We start from the raw sequence: 20,022 nt of genomic DNA, 5'->3' as shown, positions 1-20,022 counted from the left end.
AGTAAAAGGCTGTGAAATGAGCGGTTAATTTATTACGGAGCCCAGAGGGTTGGGTGTGGTAGGAAGCCTAGGCCACTAAGGTAAAAGTAAAGTGCGCTGGGCGACAATCCACCTAGTTGGGATGGCGGTATGCCTTTAGCTCTCACTCTACCCCCCAGCAAGCTGGGTACTCATTGCACTGACCTCGGAAGGACAGAAGGCTGAGTCGACCCTGAGCCGGCTACCTGACGTACGCGGGGTTTGAACCCGCATATCTCAGGTCGTGAGCGAGAGCTCAGTACTGTGTACTGCTGCCTGAATGCTCTGCGCCACACGAGGCTCACAATGTAACAAGGTGTCGGTTTACATCTATAATCCTGGTCCAGTGTCTAGCTTGGAAACGAGATGCCATATAGACAGGCGTGGAGGCTCTGGTACTCTGCTGTACCGCCTCTAGCTTGGATACAAGATGTGCTACGGTGTGGTGGGGCATGGATGCTGTAGTGCTAAGTTGGGCCACCTCTTGCTTGGATTCAGGATGTGATACGGGCGGGCATGGAATCCATAGTGCCCTGTTGGGACACCTCCAGCTTTCGTATAAGATGTGATACGGGGGTGGGAGAAGGGGAAGGTAGCTGCAGCAGCCTGTTTCACTGCCTTTAGCTTGGATACGAGATGTGATCCCGGGGGGCATGGATGCTCTAGTGCTAAGCAGGGCCACCTTTTGCTTGGATGCAAGATGTCATACGGGCTGGCATGGACTCTCTAGTGCCCTGTTGCTCCAGCTTTCATAGAAGTTGTGATACGGTTGGGCACGGAGGCTCCAGTTCACTGCTGTACCACCTCTGACAGATGAGCCGTCATCAGCTCCCTTCCGACAATGCTTTCAGTTTTCAGGCCCCTGGGGTTCAGCTGCAGCGCCACCGGCCGCACTGTGTTCTAATGCCAATTTGGAGCCATTACCCTGGGCCCGGGACTATGGCTGCTTTGAGATGCCCATAATGAATCGCCTTGCGGGTGGTGCTACGCTAACCATAAAGCTACAGTGTCAGTCAATCACAGCGCTTGCTTAGTGACGCACGCTAAGGAGCTGGTGGAATAAGCAGACAGACAGGTGACAAAGCCACTGTTTTTCCCATGGCAATCTCCTAATGGTTAATTTCGGTTGGCTCTTTCAGGGTTTTCAGCACGCGGAGCTAGTATTTTGGCACAAATTTTGCGTTCTGTTGTGATAAGTAAAATGCGCGCGTCTCCCTAAGGGCAAAGACTCTGCGGTTGGCGGCATAGAGATAGTGCTCAGGTTTACAGTCACGATTGGGCGGTACTATGGGTCGACCGCCACAACGGCAAGGGGGTGCGGCAGTGGAGCTGTGAGGCCCGGCGAGCTAAGCCAGGTGAGGGTCAGCGTCACCCATAGCCAGCTACATTTTTGGTGGCTAACAGCGTGGTGGGCAGTGCAGCGTTCGGGTTCCGGGTAAAAATGGCGCCTTGGCGACGTGCAGAATGTAAGAGGCCTGTAATGATTTTCTGTGGTTTTCTGTATGTGCAAACTGTTTGGGTTAAATGGACGTCCACGGGAGTGCGGTAGGAAAATTGCAGTGTGTAACGGAACTATGTTGTGCGGTGATGATTTGAGTTTTGTCGGTTTTGAATTCTTCTCTAATTAGAGTAAAAGGCTGTGAAATGAGCGGTTAATTTATTACGGAGCCCAGAGGGTTGGGTGTGGTAGGAAGCCTAGGCCACTAAGGTAAAAGTAAAGTGCGCTGGGCGACAATCCACCTAGTTGGGATGGCGGTATGCCTTTAGCTCTCACTCTACCCCCCAGCAAGCTGGGTACTCATTGCACTGACCTCGGAAGGACAGAAGGCTGAGTCGACCCTGAGCCGGCTACCTGACGTACGCGGGGTTTGAACCCGCATATCTCAGGTCGTGAGCGAGAGCTCAGTACTGTGTACTGTGTACTGCTGCCTGAATGCTCTGCGCCACACGAGGCTCACAATGTAACAAGGTGCCGGTTTACATCTATAATCCTGGTCCAGTGTCTAGCTTGGAAACGAGATGCCATATAGACAGGCGTGGAGGCTCTGGTACTCTGCTGTACCGCCTCTAGCTTGGATACAAGATGTGCTACGGTGTGGTGGGGCATGGATGCTGTAGTGCTAAGTTGGGCCACCTCTTGCTTGGATTCAGGATGTGATACGGGCGGGCATGGAATCCATAGTGCCCTGTTGGGACACCTCCAGCTTTCGTATAAGATGTGATACGGGGGTGGGAGAAGGGGAAGGTAGCTGCAGCAGCCTGTTTCACTGCCTTTAGCTTGGATACGAGATGTGATCCCGGGGGGCATGGATGCTCTAGTGCTAAGCAGGGCCACCTTTTGCTTGGATGCAAGATGTCATACGGGCTGGCATGGACTCTCTAGTGCCCTGTTGCTCCAGCTTTCATAGAAGTTGTGATACGGTTGGGCACGGAGGCTCCAGTTCACTGCTGTACCACCTCTGACAGATGAGCCGTCATCAGCTCCCTTCCGACAATGCTTTCAGTTTTCAGGCCCCTGGGGTTCAGCTGCAGCGCCACCGGCCGCACTGTGTTCTAATGCCAATTTGGAGCCATTACCCTGGGCCCGGGACTATGGCTGCTTTGAGATGCCCATAATGAATCGCCTTGCGGGTGGTGCTACGCTAACCATAAAGCTACAGTGTCAGTCAATCACAGCGCTTGCTTAGTGACGCACGCTAAGGAGCTGGTGGAATAAGCAGACAGACAGGTGACAAAGCCACTGTTTTTCCCATGGCAATCTCCTAATGGTTAATTTCGGTTGGCTCTTTCAGGGTTTTCAGCACGCGGAGCTAGTATTTTGGCACAAATTTTGCGTTCTGTTGTGATAAGTAAAATGCGCGCGTCTCCCTAAGGGCAAAGACTCTGCGGTTGGCGGCATAGAGATAGTGCTCAGGTTTACAGTCACGATTGGGCGGTACTATGGGTCGACCGCCACAACGGCAAGGGGGTGCGGCAGTGGAGCTGTGAGGCCCGGCGAGCTAAGCCAGGTGAGGGTCAGCGTCACCCATAGCCAGCTACGTTTTTGGTGGCTAACAGCGTGGTGGGCAGTGCAGCGTTCGGGTTCCGGGTAAAAATGGCGCCTTGGCGACGTGCAGAATGTAAGAGGCCTGTAATGATTTTCTGTGGTTTTCTGTATGTGCAAACTGTTTGGGTTAAATGGACGTCCACGGGAGTGCGGTAGGAAAATTGCAGTGTGTAACGGAACTATGTTGTGCGGTGATGATTTGAGTTTTGTCGGTTTTGAATTCTTCTCTAATTAGAGTAAAAGGCTGTGAAATGAGCGGTTAATTTATTACGGAGCCCAGAGGGTTGGGTGTGGTAAGAAGCCTAGGCCACTAAGGTAAAAGTAAAGTGCGCTGGACGACAATCCACCTAGTTGGGATGGCGGTATGCCTTTAGCTCTCACTCTACCCCCCAGCAAGCTGGGTACTCATTGCACTGACCTCAGAAGGACAGAAGGCTGAGTCGACCCTGAGCCGGCTACCTGACGTACGCAGGGTTTGAACCCGCACATCTCAGGTCGTGAGCGAGAGCTCAGTACTGTGTACTGCTGCCTGAATGCTCTGCGCCACACGAGGCTCACAAAGTAACAAGGTGCCGGTTTACATCTATAATCCTGGTCCAGTGTCTAGCTTGGAAACGAGATGCCATATAGACAGGCGTGGAGGCTCTGGTACTCTGCTGTACCGCCTCTAGCTTGGATACAAGATGTGCTACGGTGTGGTGGGGCATGGATGCTGTAGTGCTAAGTTGGGCCACCTCTTGCTTGGATTCAGGATGTGATACGGGCGGGCATGGAATCCATAGTGCCCTGTTGGGACACCTCCAGCTTTCGTATAAGATGTGATACGGGGGTGGGAGAAGGGGAAGGTAGCTGCAGCAGCCTGTTTCACTGCCTTTAGCTTGGATACGAGATGTGATCCCGGGGGGCATGGATGCTCTAGTGCTAAGCAGGGCCACCTTTTGCTTGGATGCAAGATGTCATACGGGCTGGCATGGACTCTCTAGTGCCCTGTTGCTCCAGCTTTCATAGAAGTTGTGATACGGTTGGGCACGGAGGCTCCAGTTCACTGCTGTACCACCTCTGACAGATGAGCCGTCATCAGCTCCCTTCCGACAATGCTTTCAGTTTTCAGGCCCCTGGGGTTCAGCTGCAGCGCCACCGGCCGCACTGTGTTCTAATGCCAATTTGGAGCCATTACCCTGGGCCCGGGACTATGGCTGCTTTGAGATGCCCATAATGAATCGCCTTGCGGGTGGTGCTACGCTAACCATAAAGCTACAGTGTCAGTCAATCACAGCGCTTGCTTAGTGACGCACGCTAAGGAGCTGGTGGAATAAGCAGACAGACAGGTGACAAAGCCACTGTTTTTCCCATGGCAATCTCCTAATGGTTAATTTCGGTTGGCTCTTTCAGGGTTTTCAGCACGCGGAGCTAGTATTTTGGCACAAATTTTGCGTTCTGTTGTGATAAGTAAAATGCGCGCGTCTCCCTAAGGGCAAAGACTCTGCGGTTGGCGGCATAGAGATAGTGCTCAGGTTTACAGTCACGATTGGGCGGTACTATGGGTCGACCGCCACAACGGCAAGGGGGTGCGGCAGTGGAGCTGTGAGGCCCGGCGAGCTAAGCCAGGTGAGGGTCAGCGTCACCCATAGCCAGCTACGTTTTTGGTGGCTAACAGCGTGGTGGGCAGTGCAGCGTTCGGGTTCCGGGTAAAAATGGCGCCTTGGCGACGTGCAGAATGTAAGAGGCCTGTAATGATTTTCTGTGGTTTTCTGTATGTGCAAACTGTTTGGGTTAAATGGACGTCCACGGGAGTGCGGTAGGAAAATTGCAGTGTGTAACGGAACTATGTTGTGCGGTGATGATTTGAGTTTTGTCGGTTTTGAATTCTTCTCTAATTAGAGTAAAAGGCTGTGAAATGAGCGGTTAATTTATTACGGAGCCCAGAGGGTTGGGTGTGGTAGGAAGCCTAGGCCACTAAGGTAAAAGTAAAGCGCGCTGGGCGACAATCCACCTAGTTGGGATGGCAGTATGCCTTTAGCTCTCACTCTACCCCCCAGCAAGCTGGGTACTCATTGCACTGACCTCGGAAGGACAGAAGGCTGAGTCGACCCTGAGCCGGCTACCTGACGTATGCGGGGTTTGAACCCGCACATCTCAGGTCGTGAGCGAGAGCTCAGTACTGTGTACTGCTGCCTGAATGCTCTGCGCCACACGAGGCTCACAATGTAACAAGGTGCCGGTTTACATCTATAATCCTGGTCCAGTGTCTAGCTTGGAAACGAGATGCCATATAGACTGGCGTGGAGGCTCTGGTACTCTGCTGTACCGCCTCTAGCTTGGATACAAGATGTGCTACGGTGTGGTGGGGCATGGATGCTGTAGTGCTAAGTTGGGCCACCTCTTGCTTGGATTCAGGATGTGATACGGGCGGGCATGGAATCCATAGTGCCCTGTTGGGACACCTCCAGCTTTCGTATAAGATGTGATACGGGGGTGGGAGAAGGGGAAGGTAGCTGCAGCAGCCTGTTTCACTGCCTTTAGCTTGGATACGAGATGTGATCCCGGGGGGCATGGATGCTCTAGTGCTAAGCAGGGCCACCTTTTGCTTGGATGCAAGATGTCATACGGGCTGGCATGGACTCTCTAGTGCCCTGTTGCTCCAGCTTTCATAGAAGTTGTGATACGGTTGGGCACGGAGGCTCCAGTTCACTGCTGTACCACCTCTGACAGATGAGCCGTCATCAGCTCCCTTCCGACAATGCTTTCAGTTTTCAGGCCCCTGGGGTTCAGCTGCAGCGCCACCGGCCGCACTGTGTTCTAATGCCAATTTGGAGCCATTACCCTGGGCCCGGGACTATGGCTGCTTTGAGATGCCCATAATGAATCGCCTTGCGGGTGGTGCTACGCTAACCATAAAGCTACAGTGTCAGTCAATCACAGCGCTTGCTTAGTGACGCACGCTAAGGAGCTGGTGGAATAAGCAGACAGACAGGTGACAAAGCCACTGTTTTTCCCATGGCAATCTCCTAATGGTTAATTTCGGTTGGCTCTTTCAGGGTTTTCAGCACGCGGAGCTAGTATTTTGGCACAAATTTTGCGTTCTGTTGTGATAAGTAAAATGCGCGCGTCTCCCTAAGGGCAAAGACTCTGCGGTTGGCGGCATAGAGATAGTGCTCAGGTTTACAGTCACGATTGGGCGGTACTATGGGTCGACCGCCACAACGGCAAGGGGGTGCGGCAGTGGAGCTGTGAGGCCCGGCGAGCTAAGCCAGGTGAGGGTCAGCGTCACCCATAGCCAGCTACGTTTTTGGTGGCTAACAGCGTGGTGGGCAGTGCAGCGTTCGGGTTCCGGGTAAAAATGGCGCCTTGGCGACGTGCAGAATGTAAGAGGCCTGTAATGATTTTCTGTGGTTTTCTGTATGTGCAAACTGTTTGGGTTAAATGGACGTCCACGGGAGTGCGGTAGGAAAATTGCAGTGTGTAACGGAACTATGTTGTGCGGTGATGATTTGAGTTTTGTCGGTTTTGAATTCTTCTCTAATTAGAGTAAAAGGCTGTGAAATGAGCGGTTAATTTATTACGGAGCCCAGAGGGTTGGGTGTGGTAGGAAGCCTAGGCCACTAAGGTAAAAGTAAAGTGCGCTGGGCGACAATCCACCTAGTTGGGATGGCGGTATGCCTTTAGCTCTCACTCTACCCCCCAGCAAGCTGGGTACTCATTGCACTGACCTCGGAAGGACAGAAGGCTGAGTCGACCCTGAGCCGGCTACCTGACGTACGCGGGGTTTGAACCCGCACATCTCAGGTCGTGGCAGGTCGTGTACTGCTGCCTGAATGCTCTGCGCCACACGAGGCTCACAATGTAACAAGGTGCCGGTTTACATCTATAATCCTGGTCCAGTGTCTAGCTTGGAAACGAGATGCCATATAGACAGGCGTGGAGGCTCTGGTACTCTGCTGTACCGCCTCTAGCTTGGATACAAGATGTGCTACGGTGTGGTGGGGCATGGATGCTGTAGTGCTAAGTTGGGCCACCTCTTGCTTGGATTCAGGATGTGATACGGGCGGGCATGGAATCCATAGTGCCCTGTTGGGACACCTCCAGCTTTCGTATAAGATGTGATACGGGGGTGGGAGAAGGGGAAGGTAGCTGCAGCAGCCTGTTTCACTGCCTTTAGCTTGGATACGAGATGTGATCCCGGGGGGCATGGATGCTCTAGTGCTAAGCAGGGCCACCTTTTGCTTGGATGCAAGATGTCATACGGGCTGGCATGGACTCTCTAGTGCCCTGTTGCTCCAGCTTTCATAGAAGTTGTGATACGGTTGGGCACGGAGGCTCCAGTTCACTGCTGTACCACCTCTGACAGATGAGCCGTCATCAACTCCCTTCCGACAATGCTTTCAGTTTTCAGGCCCCTGGGGTTCAGCTGCAGCGCCACCGGCCGCACTGTGTTCTAATGCCAATTTGGAGCCATTACCCTGGGCCCGGGACTATGGCTGCTTTGAGATGCCCATAATGAATCGCCTTGCGGGTGGTGCTACGCTAACCATAAAGCTACAGTGTCAGTCAATCACAGCGCTTGCTTAGTGACGCACGCTAAGGAGCTGGTGGAATAAGCAGACAGACAGGTGACAAAGCCACTGTTTTTCCCATGGCAATCTCCTAATGGTTAATTTCGGTTGGCTCTTTCAGGGTTTTCAGCACGCGGAGCTAGTATTTTGGCACAAATTTTGCGTTCTGTTGTGATAAGTAAAATGCGCGCGTCTCCCTAAGGGCAAAGACTCTGCGGTTGGCGGCATAGAGATAGTGCTCAGGTTTACAGTCACGATTGGGCGGTACTATGGGTCGACCGCCACAACGGCAAGGGGGTGCGGCAGTGGAGCTGTGAGGCCCGGCGAGCTAAGCCAGGTGAGGGTCAGCGTCACCCATAGCCAGCTACGTTTTTGGTGGCTAACAGCGTGGTGGGCAGTGCAGCGTTCGGGTTCCGGGTAAAAATGGCGCCTTGGCGACGTGCAGAATGTAAGAGGCCTGTAATGATTTTCTGTGGTTTTCTGTATGTGCAAACTGTTTGGGTTAAATGGACGTCCACGGGAGTGCGGTAGGAAAATTGCAGTGTGTAACGGAACTATGTTGTGCGGTGATGATTTGAGTTTTGTCGGTTTTGAATTCTTCTCTAATTAGAGTAAAAGGCTGTGAAATGAGCGGTTAATTTATTACGGAGCCCAGAGGGTTGGGTGTGGTAGGAAGCCTAGGCCACTAAGGTAAAAGTAAAGTGCGCTGGGCGACAATCCACCTAGTTGGGATGGCGGTATGCCTTTAGCTCTCACTCTACCCCCCAGCAAGCTGGGTACTCATTGCACTGACCTCGGAAGGACAGAAGGCTGAGTCGACCCTGAGCCGGCTACCTGACGTACACGGGGTTTGAACCCGCACATCTCAGGTCGTGAGCGAGAGCTCAGTACTGTGTACTGCTGCCTGAATGCTCTGCGCCACACGAGGCTCACAATGTAACAAGGTGCCGGTTTACATCTATAATCCTGGTCCAGTGTCTAGCTTGGAAACGAGATGCCATATAGACAGGCGTGGAGGCTCTGGTACCCTGCTGTACCGCCTCTAGCTTGGATACAAGATGTGCTACGGTGTGGTGGGGCATGGATGCTGTAGTGCTAAGTTGGGCCACCTCTTGCTTGGATTCAGGATGTGATACGGGCGGGCATGGAATCCATAGTGCCCTGTTGGGACACCTCCAGCTTTCGTATAAGATGTGATACGGGGGTGGGAGAAGGGGAAGGTAGCTGCAGCAGCCTGTTTCACTGCCTTTAGCTTGGATACGAGATGTGATCCCGGGGGGCATGGATGCTCTAGTGCTAAGCAGGGCCACCTTTTGCTTGGATGCAAGATGTCATACGGGCTGGCATGGACTCTCTAGTGCCCTGTTGCTCCAGCTTTCATAGAAGTTGTGATACGGTTGGGCACGGAGGCTCCAGTTCACTGCTGTACCACCTCTGACAGATGAGCCGTCATCAACTCCCTTCCGACAATTCTTTCAGTTTTCAGGCCCCTGGGGTTCAGCTGCAGCGCCACCAGCCGCACTGTGTTCTAATGCCAATTTGGAGCCATTACCCTGGGCCCGGGACTATGGCTGCTTTGAGATGCCCATAATGAATCGCCTTGCGGGTGGTGCTACGCTAACCATAAAGCTACAGTGTCAGTCAATCACAGCGCTTGCTTAGTGACGCACGCTAAGGAGCTGGTGGAATAAGCAGACAGACAGGTGACAAAGCCACTGTTTTTCCCATGGCAATCTCCTAATGGTTAATTTCGGTTGGCTCTTTCAGGGTTTTCAGCACGCGGAGCTAGTATTTTGGCACAAATTTTGCATTCTGTTGTGATAAGTAAAATGCGCGCGTCTCCCTAAGGGCAAAGACTCTGCGGTTGGCGGCATAGAGATAGTGCTCAGGTTTACAGTCACGATTGGGCGGTACTATGGGTCGACCGCCACAACGGCAAGGGGGTGCGGCAGTGGAGCTGTGAGGCCCGGCGAGCTAAGCCAGGTGAGGGTCAGCGTCACCCTGTTGGGAAAATACTAAATGTATGATTATTTAGATTTCATTCAGCCATTTTAATTGCAATCTTGAGCCTTTGACCAGATTATGTTGAGTAGGTCCCCAGGCCAGTTTTATGTGCAAATCTGAAAGAGATGTCCCCTCTTTTGATGTGCAGATTCTATTGACTTGGAGAACTCAACATAATGGACACTCAAGGTCTTGGAGACAAGGATGAACTCAACATAATGGACAATGAAGATCTTGGAGACAAGGGTGTACTCAACATAATGGACATTGAAGATTACATTCTGGTCTAGAAAGAGGAGTAAACAAGTTGTTATACATACAATGCGGAGTCAATATTCATGGCTTACAGAGCAATATGCGGCTATGTTTACAATGCATACCAAATATGTTTGATCTAGACAGACATATGGTCTTTGGTATTGGCATAAAAAGGTCCCATCTTCTCTAGCAAAGGCAGAAACCCCTTCAGACTTGTATGAGGACGCTCGACTAGTCGATCCACGTTTATGGAGAAGGATTTTCTGCCTTGGCGCTGATGAAATTGGGTTTCCCGGCTGCGGTTCTATACAAGTCAGATGAGACTACCTTCCAGTTATGTAAGTTGCGATCTTCCTCCATACATATAGATAATGATGTGATGTTATTGTGATCTTTATACTTAGCATGTTAATTACTTTTTCCATTTACATATAAATAACTTACCATTATTCACCACTATGCTCAATTATCATTTTATTTTAATAAATTCTTATTATTAAACCTTTTATAGTGTCTTACTCTCTTTAAAGCGTAATTTGAACTAAGTCTTGCTCCTTGAAGCAATACATAAATGGCGCTGTGAACAGGATTACGCAGAGAGTAATATACTAGTTTGCTTTAAAGGAAAATTTTGATAAACTGATATTTGAAGAATTTCTTCTGATAATCTGGCATAGTGTGAAAATGTCGTTATTTAAGAGATTTAAAAAATCGGTATTTAAGAAAAAAGAGGTTTTTGATAAATCTGTTGATATTCCAGGGTGGAATAAGGCACCCTATAATGTATTGGCTGCCGAATGGTCACAGTGTGTTGGATTAGGTGAGCCCTGGGATGATGTGTTGGAGGGTGTAGAGCCCGTGGATGTTGTGAGATGTCTGCAGAAAGTAAAGATAGAAAAAGACAAAGAATTTGCTTCTGTGTGCCGCAGAGGATGGATACTGTTGAGTGCATATCGGAAGATGCATAATAAATATCAGAGTGCGTTGCAAAAGGTGCAACAGCTGGAGAAAGAGATGTGTGATGTGCGTAGTTCTTTGGTGATGGCACAATGTCAGAACAGCTTGCTTATAGATAAAGCAGATAGATACAGTACAATTGCAGAAAAGGCAGCAGTCAGGGTCGCACAATACAAATATCGTAAACGCAGAGGAAGTGTAAATAAGAAAAAGGTTCATGCTTTAGTGGCCAAGGCAGGAGTGGATTGGGATCCTGATAAGTGGGATGGAGATATTTGGGATTCTTCCTCGGATGAATCAGAGCATTTCTCGGATTCTGCTGAGGAAGATGAACATTTTAATGAAAATAGGAAAATTAGTCCACCTTTTGTAAAAGCAAATCCTATCATGAGGCGCAGAACAGTGAGTACTCCACAAGGACCAGTGAATAGGGATGTAGTGGAAGATTTTTCGCAGCAGGAATTAAACGATATTCAGCAGCAGTGACTTGTAGGCCAAGCCCATAGACAGGATAATCGCCCCTATGTAGATTTGTCAATATTTTGGAATAATAGACCCCAACAACATGTAAAAGCATTAATTGATACAGGGGCGGAGGCCACTTTAATTTATGGGAACCCCAAACAATATAATGGACAAAAATGTGTAATTACTGGATTAGGAGGTAAACAAGTAGAAGCAGTGCAAACCAAAATAAAATTGAAGATAGGGGACATACCGAGTCAATATTACAAAGTAATGATAGTGCCCATCCCTGAATATATCATTGGCATAGATATTCTTAAGGGATTAACATTACAGTTACTGGACGGCAAATATCAATTTGGGGTAAAGTCTTATATAACAGCTCGACCAGTGTTGGTGGGAAAGGTAAAAATGCCCCCAGTAGAAATCCCACCAGTTTCTAAAGTGATTAATATGAAACAATACCGCATTCCTGGGGGAGATAAAGAGATCAGTGATACAATTCAGGATTTATTAGATACTGGTGTGATCGTACCAACCAGTACTGAGTATAATAATCCTGTATGGCCAGTGCGCAAGAGTGATGGTAGTTGGAGAATGACTGTTGATTATCGAGAATTGAATAAGCATACCCCTCCATTAACTGCTGCAGTACCGGATACCATTACACTCATAGAACAGGTACAGAAACACAAGGGAACATGGTATGCTATTATCGATCTGGCGAACGCATTTTTTACGATCCCAATCGATAAAAAATATTGGAACCAGTTTGCATTCACTTGGAAAGGTAGGCAGTATACTTTTACCAGGTTGCCACAAGGGTGGATTCACAGTCCTACAATTTGTCATCGTGTAGTGGCTGAGCATTTGGATGATTTTGAAATACCGGCTGGTATTCAAGTTTCGCATTATATCGATGATATAATGCTGCAAGGAGAATCAGAGGAAGAAATTGCTCTGCATCTTGACAAACTGATAAGTCACTTGAAAGCTAAAGGTTGGGAGATCAACCCAGCAAAGGTCCAGGGACCTTCACAGTCAGTGAAGTTTCTTGGGATACAATGGAACAAAGGTCATAGGGAAATTACTCCTAAAGCAAGACAAAAGATCCTAGACTTTGCAACTCCAAAAGATAAAAAACAAACACAACAGTTTATTGGGTTGTTTGGGTTCTGGAGACAGCACATTCCACACTTAGGACAGATTCTAGCACCACTGTACAAAGTTACACGCAAGAAATATGAGTTTGAGTGGACAGATGAACAACAATTAGCTTTTGAAAAAGCTAAAGAAGTAGTACAGCAGGCACTAGACTTGTGGCCAGTAAGGGAATATGAACCTGTGGAATTGAATGTATCTGTAAATGACATGTATGCTAATTGGAGTTTGTGGCAAAAACAGGGTAAACAAAAGGTACCCTTGGGTTTTTGGAACAGGAAGTTACCTGATGCTGCTCAGAGGTACACACCATTTGAGAAACAACTATTGGCTTGTTATTGGGCCTTGATTGAGACAGAACAATTGACAGTGGGACATGAAGTAACAATAAGACCAGAAATCCCAATAATGCAATGGATCAATAGCAACCCTAAAACACACAGAATAGGGCACGCCCAAGAAGCATCTATTATCAAATGGAAATGGTATATCCAGGATCGAGCAAAGACTGGGGTAAGTGGCATAAGTACATTACATGAAAAAGTAGCAAAGGTACCTTGTCAGATGGAGCAGCTTGATGTACATGTACAACCAGAAGAGTCTCCAGTAAAATGGGGAGCCCCATTTGATCAATTGAACGAAGAACAGAAAAAGCATGCCTGGTTTACTGATGGGTCAGCTAAATATCAAGGTAGCAATCGAATTTGGAAAGCAGTAGGCTACCAGCCCAGCATTAACAAACTGTTGGTAACTACAGGAGAAGGAAAGAGTAGCCAGTATGCAGAGCTTTATGCAGTGTACAGTGTACTAAGACAAGAGAACATGGATGAGTGCCACTTATATACTGACTCATGGTCAGTTGCTAATGGTTTAACATCATGGTTACCTACATGGGCAAAGAATAATTGGAAAATTTACTCTAAGGAAGTGTGGGGAAAAGAATTGTGGCAGGATATTTGGTCAATTGTGCAAAATGTTAAAGTTACTGTGTTTCATGTTGATGCTCATTGTGCTTCAGATACACTGGAAAGACTCTACAATAATCACGCTGATGAGAAGGCAAGGATATCAGCGGCAGACATCAAAGAGGTGGCAAGTAAAGATCCAGAGTTGGTTGGGCTCGCTCAGTGGGCTCATCAAAAATGTGGACATCTTGGAGAAAAAGCCACCTACCAGTGGGCAGTCTCAAGAGGCGTGCCCATCAGGTTAGATTTGGTAAAAGGAGTGATCTTAAACTGCCCTGTATGTCAGCATGTTCAGCAAAGACAAATACCACATACAGTAAGGGGACAAATAGCGAGAGGAAAGTTACCAGGTCAGATTTGGCAAATTGATTTTGTTGGACCACTATCATCAGATGGTGGATGTAAATACATATGTACAGCTGTAGATACATACTCAGGGTACTTGATAGCTCATCCATGTCAAGTAGCTAATGCAAACAGTACCATAAAGACATTACAAACCATAATATTATATTATGGCGTCCCCTTGCAAATACAGAGTGACAATGGATCACATTTTAAGAATTCTAAGATACAGGATTTCTGCAATGAGAACAACATAGAATGGATATTTCATATTCCCTATTACCCGCAGGCTGCTGGGTTAATAGAGAGAATGAATGGGTTATTGAAAGAACATCTACGCAAGTTAGGAGAAGGGACTTACAAAAAGTGGAGAACTAATCTTACTGAGGCCCTAAATGTTTTAAATAATCGACCCATTGGAGAGCAGGAAACTCCTTTGATGCGTATGACTACCCCTGCATTGCAGATTATGCCCCTTAAAGCTAGTGCTGAAGCTCAAACTCTAGTTTATTGGGAAATTGAAGCAGGAGCATTGGGACCATACAGAGCCTCTCCGCAAGCTGCCGGATTGGATCTGTGTGCTCATGAGGAAATATGTTTAAAGCAGGCAGAGGTGCAGCTAATTAAAACTGGAATTGGAATTAATATGCCCCCAGGTAATTTCGGATGGATAGCACCTCGGTCCGGTCTGGCATTGAAGGGAGTTCAAATAATGGGGGGAGTGATTGATCAGGACTATCAAGGAGAAATTAAAGTTATCCTATTAAATAGTGGACCAGAAGATATTTTCATTCAAAAGGGAGATAGAATTGCACAGTTGTTAGTTCTTTCTATCTCAAAAATGGCAGTAGTAAAGGGCACTGCTCCTACATGTGTTACCATCAGAGGAGATAAGAATTTTGGATCCACAGACCCCTTGAATCATGGGGCAAAGGTATGGGTACAGGCTCCAGGTGGAAAAACACCACCTGAACCTGCAGACGTGATTGCTCGAGGAAAAGACAACACTGTAATTGTAATGAAACCAGGTCAAGAAAGATGGGAATATGTTCCCACTGAAAGAGTATATCTCAGAGAATAATTATATGTTGTTTATTTGTTTAGATCCGGTCATGTATCCTGGCCATCGGTGTGCTGTTACTCATGGTCCATTTGGCAAGTGCGCTTACCCCAGGTGGAGAACTAACAGTTATCAAGCCGTTTTATGGAAATCAGACATGGACTTGGTCATGGGATAACTACACTAAGCAAAGACAACAAGATAATTTTACATGCAAAGCAAATCAAAAATGTACAATTATGAGGGTGACTTTTGCTGGAGTAACTCAAGCATTTATAGGAAAAAAACGACCTGGACGACTTTATGTCCAAACGGAAGGAGAGGACCCTCATATGATAATACTACATAACAAAACAAGTATTAAATGCTGTGCTTTAAGTCAAGCATGTATGGCTGCACTGGACAAAGAACACACAGTTACAACTGTTAGGAATGCAGAAACTTGCTGCAAAACTAATATTTTCAATGCAACGATTTCTTTGAACAATATTTATACATTATGGTGTCAAAATGCAAGTGAAATTCGAAACAAGACTGAGTGGATAGCAATCATAACTGTGCTATCTATGAATCCTATTGTACATAATGATAATTTGGTAAAGATACCAGTTACTTGTCAAAATGTGTCTACCAAATCGCAGAAAACGGTAATACATTTCAATATTTCGTTCCCGGAGATTAAGAAGTGTATTAGACAAAAACGGGCATGGTATGATACCTTGTTGGGAGGAATTGGAACTGGAGTAGGCATTTTAAATTCTATTGATATGGAGGTAATGAAAAATAAAGTATCAGGGGTGGGAACGGATGTTTCCCAATTAATCAATTTACAAGCACAATGGATGCCATCATTATTCCTCCCTCAACGTTTAATGCTAGGTTATGATAAGCATATATTGACATTGTTCAATTTTAGTTTTGCCATGCACCATGATTTATTTGCTAATGTAAGTGCTTTTATTAATTATACTCAATGTAGTCTGCAATATATATATATGCTGCATGAAAAAGATAAGGCACAATCTGATTTAATGACAAATAATGAGCAATTATGGAGAAGTATATTTAGAAATATAATACCTAAAGATGTTTGGATAGCCCCCAAACCTCAGAGTGTTCAATGTAAAAATACTTATTGTATAGGACAATTCCATTATTTCAAAGTAGCGATTTCTGATTTGATGTGCAAATTTGTAGTACTTCCAGTTATATTTGGCCCACTATTGTATCCATATCAATATTGGCTACCCAAATTTGAGGGCATATTAATTGATAGTTATAATAATACACATAATGATGTTAATTGTGAAAGAACTTTAGATGGTTTAGTATGTGGACAAGGTACAGCAGTATATGAACCTTGCTTGTTACAGCATTCAGTAAGCATATGTGATTGGACAGTCCTGCCCTCTACATTTACTATGTTTATAGAAATAGGTCCACAATATATCTGTATGGTAACTAATCAACTTAATACAACTAGTATGTATAATTTGAGCACTCCCTTCTCTGGTTGTTTACGTAATGTATCATTGTTACATTGGTTTAATGAAACCTATACTTTCTTGCCTGATGCAGAAAAATCATCAGTTTTATATTGGCATCCAGCTGTATTGCCTATGTCCAGTCTTACAGTGTCTCTTGATAGGATTATTAATCTTATGAGAAATACTGAACAGTTAAAAAAACATTTAGAAGTTACCAATCATTCATTAATAGAACTCCAAAAGCAGACTATAATTACATCAAAAGGTATATTAAGTGTGGCTACTAAAATTCAAGCAGAGACGGGTTACCACTGGTATGACATATTTACTGGTTGGTCTCCTACTGCCTCCCAAGCCCTAAATTGGATGTTACATCCTATGTTAATTGTGCTGGTTTTATGTATTTTACTCACATTGTGGAATTGTTGTATAACCTATAAGTTGTGTAATCGTAATTCAGAAATGATTCCATTTAGTTACTCTATGTATTCTAAATAATCAAGGGTGGAATGTTGGGAAAATACTAAATGTATGATTATTTAGATTTCATTCAGCCATTTTAATTGCAATCTTGAGCCTTTGACCAGATTATGTTGAGTAGGTCCCCAGGCCAGTTTTATGTGCAAATCTGAAAGAGATGTCCCCTCTTTTGATGTGCAGATTCTATTGACTTGGAGAACTCAACATAATGGACACTCAAGGTCTTGGAGACAAGGATGAACTCAACATAATGGACAATGAAGATCTTGGAGACAAGGGTGTACTCAACATAATGGACATTGAAGATTACATTCTGGTCTAGAAAGAGGAGTAAACAAGTTGTTATACATACAATGCGGAGTCAATATTCATGGCTTACAGAGCAATATGCGGCTATGTTTACAATGCATACCAAATATGTTTGATCTAGACAGACATATGGTCTTTGGTATTGGCATAAAAAGGTCCCATCTTCTCTAGCAAAGGCAGAAACCCCTTCAGACTTGTATGAGGACGCTCGACTAGTCGATCCACGTTTATGGAGAAGGATTTTCTGCCTTGGCGCTGATGAAATTGGGTTTCCCGGCTGCGGTTCTATACAAGTCAGATGAGACTACCTTCCAGTTATGTAAGTTGCGATCTTCCTCCATACATATAGATAATGATGTGATGTTATTGTGATCTTTATACTTAGCATGTTAATTACTTTTTCCATTTACATATAAATAACTTACCATTATTCACCACTATGCTCAATTATCATTTTATTTTAATAAATTCTTATTATTAAACCTTTTATAGTGTCTTACTCTCTTTAAAGCGTAATTTGAACTAAGTCTTGCTCCTTGAAGCAATACACACCCATAGCCAGCTACGTTTTTGGTGGCTAATAGCGTGGTGGGCAGTGCAGCGTTCGGGTTCCGGGTAAAAATGGCGCCTTGGCGACGTGCAGAATGTAAGAGGCCTGTAATGATTTTCTGTGGTTTTCTGTATGTGCAAACTGTTTGGGTTAAATGGACGTCCACGGGAGTGCGGTAGGAAAATTGCAGTGTGTAACGGAACTATGTTGTGCGGTGATGATTTGAGTTTTGTCGGTTTTGAATTCTTCTCTAATTAGAGTAAAAGGCTGTGAAATGAGCGGTTAATTTATTACGGAGCCCAGAGGGTTGGGTGTGGTAGGAAGCCTAGGCCACTAAGGTAAAAGTAAAGTGCGCTGGGTGACAATCCACCTAGTTGGGATGGCGGTATGCCTTTAGCTCTCACTCTACCCCCCAGCAAGCTGGGTACTCATTGCACTGACCTCGGAAGGACAGAAGGCTGAGTCGACCCTGAGCCGGCTACCTGACGTACGCGGGGTTTGAACCCGCACATCTCAGGTCGTGAGCGAGAGCTCAGTACTGTGTACTGCTGCCTGAATGCTCTGCGCCACACGAGGCTCACAATGTAACAAGGTGCCGGTTTACATCTATAATCCTGGTCCAGTGTCTAGCTTGGAAACGAGATGCCATATAGACAGGCGTGGAGGCTCTGGTACCCTGCTGTACCGCCTCTAGCTTGGATACAAGATGTGCTACGGTGTGGTGGGGCATGGATGCTGTAGTGCTAAGTTGGGCCACCTCTTGCTTGGATTCAGGATGTGATACGGGCGGGCATGGAATCCATAGTGCCCTGTTGGGACACCTCCAGCTTTCGTATAAGATGTGATACGGGGGTGGGAGAAGGGGAAGGTAGCTGCAGCAGCCTGTTTCACTGCCTTTAGCTTGGATATGAGATGTGATCCCGGGGGGCATGGATGCTCTAGTGCTAAGCAGGGCCACCTTTTGCTTGGATGCAAGATGTCATACGGGCTGGCATGGACTCTCTAGTGCCCTGTTGCTCCAGCTTTCATAGAAGTTGTGATACGGTTGGGCACGGAGGCTCCAGTTCACTGCTGTACCACCTCTGACAGATGAGCCGTCATCAACTCCCTTCCGACAATTCTTTCAGTTTTCAGGCCCCTGGGGTTCAGCTGCAGCGCCACCAGCCGCACTGTGTTCTAATGCCAATTTGGAGCCATTACCCTGGGCCCGGGACTATGGCTGCTTTGAGATGCCCATAATGAATTGCCTTGCGGGTGGTGCTACGCTAACCATAAAGCTACAGTGTCAGTCAATCACAGCGCTTGCTTAGTGACGCACGCTAAGGAGCTGGTGGAATAAGCAGACAGACAGGTGACAAAGCCACTGTTTTTCCCATGGCAATCTCCTAATGGTTAATTTCGGTTGGCTCTTTCAGGGTTTTCAGCACGCGGAGCTAGTATTTTGGCACAAATTTTGCATTCTGTTGTGATAAGTAAAATGCGCGCGTCTCCCTAAGGGCAAAGACTCTGCGGTTGGCGGCATAGAGATAGTGCTCAGGTTTACAGTCACGATTGGGCGGTACTATGGGTCGACCGCCACAACGGCAAGGGGGTGCGGCAGTGGAGCTGTGAGGCCCGGCGAGCTAAGCCAGGTGAGGGTCAGCGTCACCCATAGCCAGCTACGTTTTTGGTGGCTAATAGCGTGGTGGGCAGTGCAGCGTTCGGGTTCCGGGTAAAAATGGCGCCTTGGCGACGTGCAGAATGTAAGAGGCCTGTAATGATTTTCTGTGGTTTTCTGTATGTGCAAACTGTTTGGGTTAAATGGACGTCCACGGGAGTGCGGTAGGAAAATTGCAGTGTGTAACGGAACTATGTTGTGCGGTGATGATTTGAGTTTTGTCGGTTTTGAATTCTTCTCTAATTAGAGTAAAAGGCTGTGAAATGAGCGGTTAATTTATTACGGAGCCCAGAGGGTTGGGTGTGGTAGGAAGCCTAGGCCACTAAGGTAAAAGTAAAGTGCGCTGGGTGACAATCCACCTAGTTGGGATGGCGGTATGCCTTTAGCTCTCACTCTACCCCCCAGCAAGCTGGGTACTCATTGCACTGACCTCGGAAGGACAGAAGGCTGAGTCGACCCTGAGCCGGCTACCTGATGTACGCGGGGTTTGAACCCGCACATCTCAGGTCGTGAGCGAGAGCGCAGTACTGTGTACTGCTGCCTGAATGCTCTGCACCACACGAGGCTCACAATGTAACAAGGAGCCGGTTTACATCTATAATCCTGGTCCAGTGTCTAGCTTGGAAACGAGATGCCATATAGACAGGCGTGGAGGCTCTGGTACCCTGCTGTACCGCCTCTAGCTTGGATACAAGATGTGCTACGGT

The 20,022-nt window shown here is 46.9% G+C and overlaps 1 protein-coding gene across 1 annotated transcript; it reads left to right on the top strand.

Annotated features, from left to right (window-relative positions):
• Window positions 1-10,563: 10,563 nt before the first annotated feature.
• On the top strand, window positions 10,564-15,010 carry LOC136577941 (uncharacterized). Its single transcript, XM_066577854.1, has 4 exons — window positions 10,564-11,318; window positions 11,391-13,677; window positions 14,239-14,428; window positions 14,877-15,010. Exons 1-4 carry the CDS (start codon window positions 10,564-10,566, stop codon window positions 15,008-15,010), a joined length of 3,366 nt encoding a protein of 1,121 aa, XP_066433951.1.
• The last annotated feature ends 5,012 nt before the right edge of the window (window positions 15,011-20,022 follow it).

This window comes from Eleutherodactylus coqui, chromosome 8 (assembly GCF_035609145.1).
Source record: "Eleutherodactylus coqui strain aEleCoq1 chromosome 8, aEleCoq1.hap1, whole genome shotgun sequence".
In the NCBI taxonomy this organism is placed as follows: Eukaryota; Metazoa; Chordata; class Amphibia; order Anura; family Eleutherodactylidae; genus Eleutherodactylus; species Eleutherodactylus coqui.
Note: the sequence above shows the minus strand (reverse complement) of the source record. Positions and strands in the feature narration are given on the sequence as shown.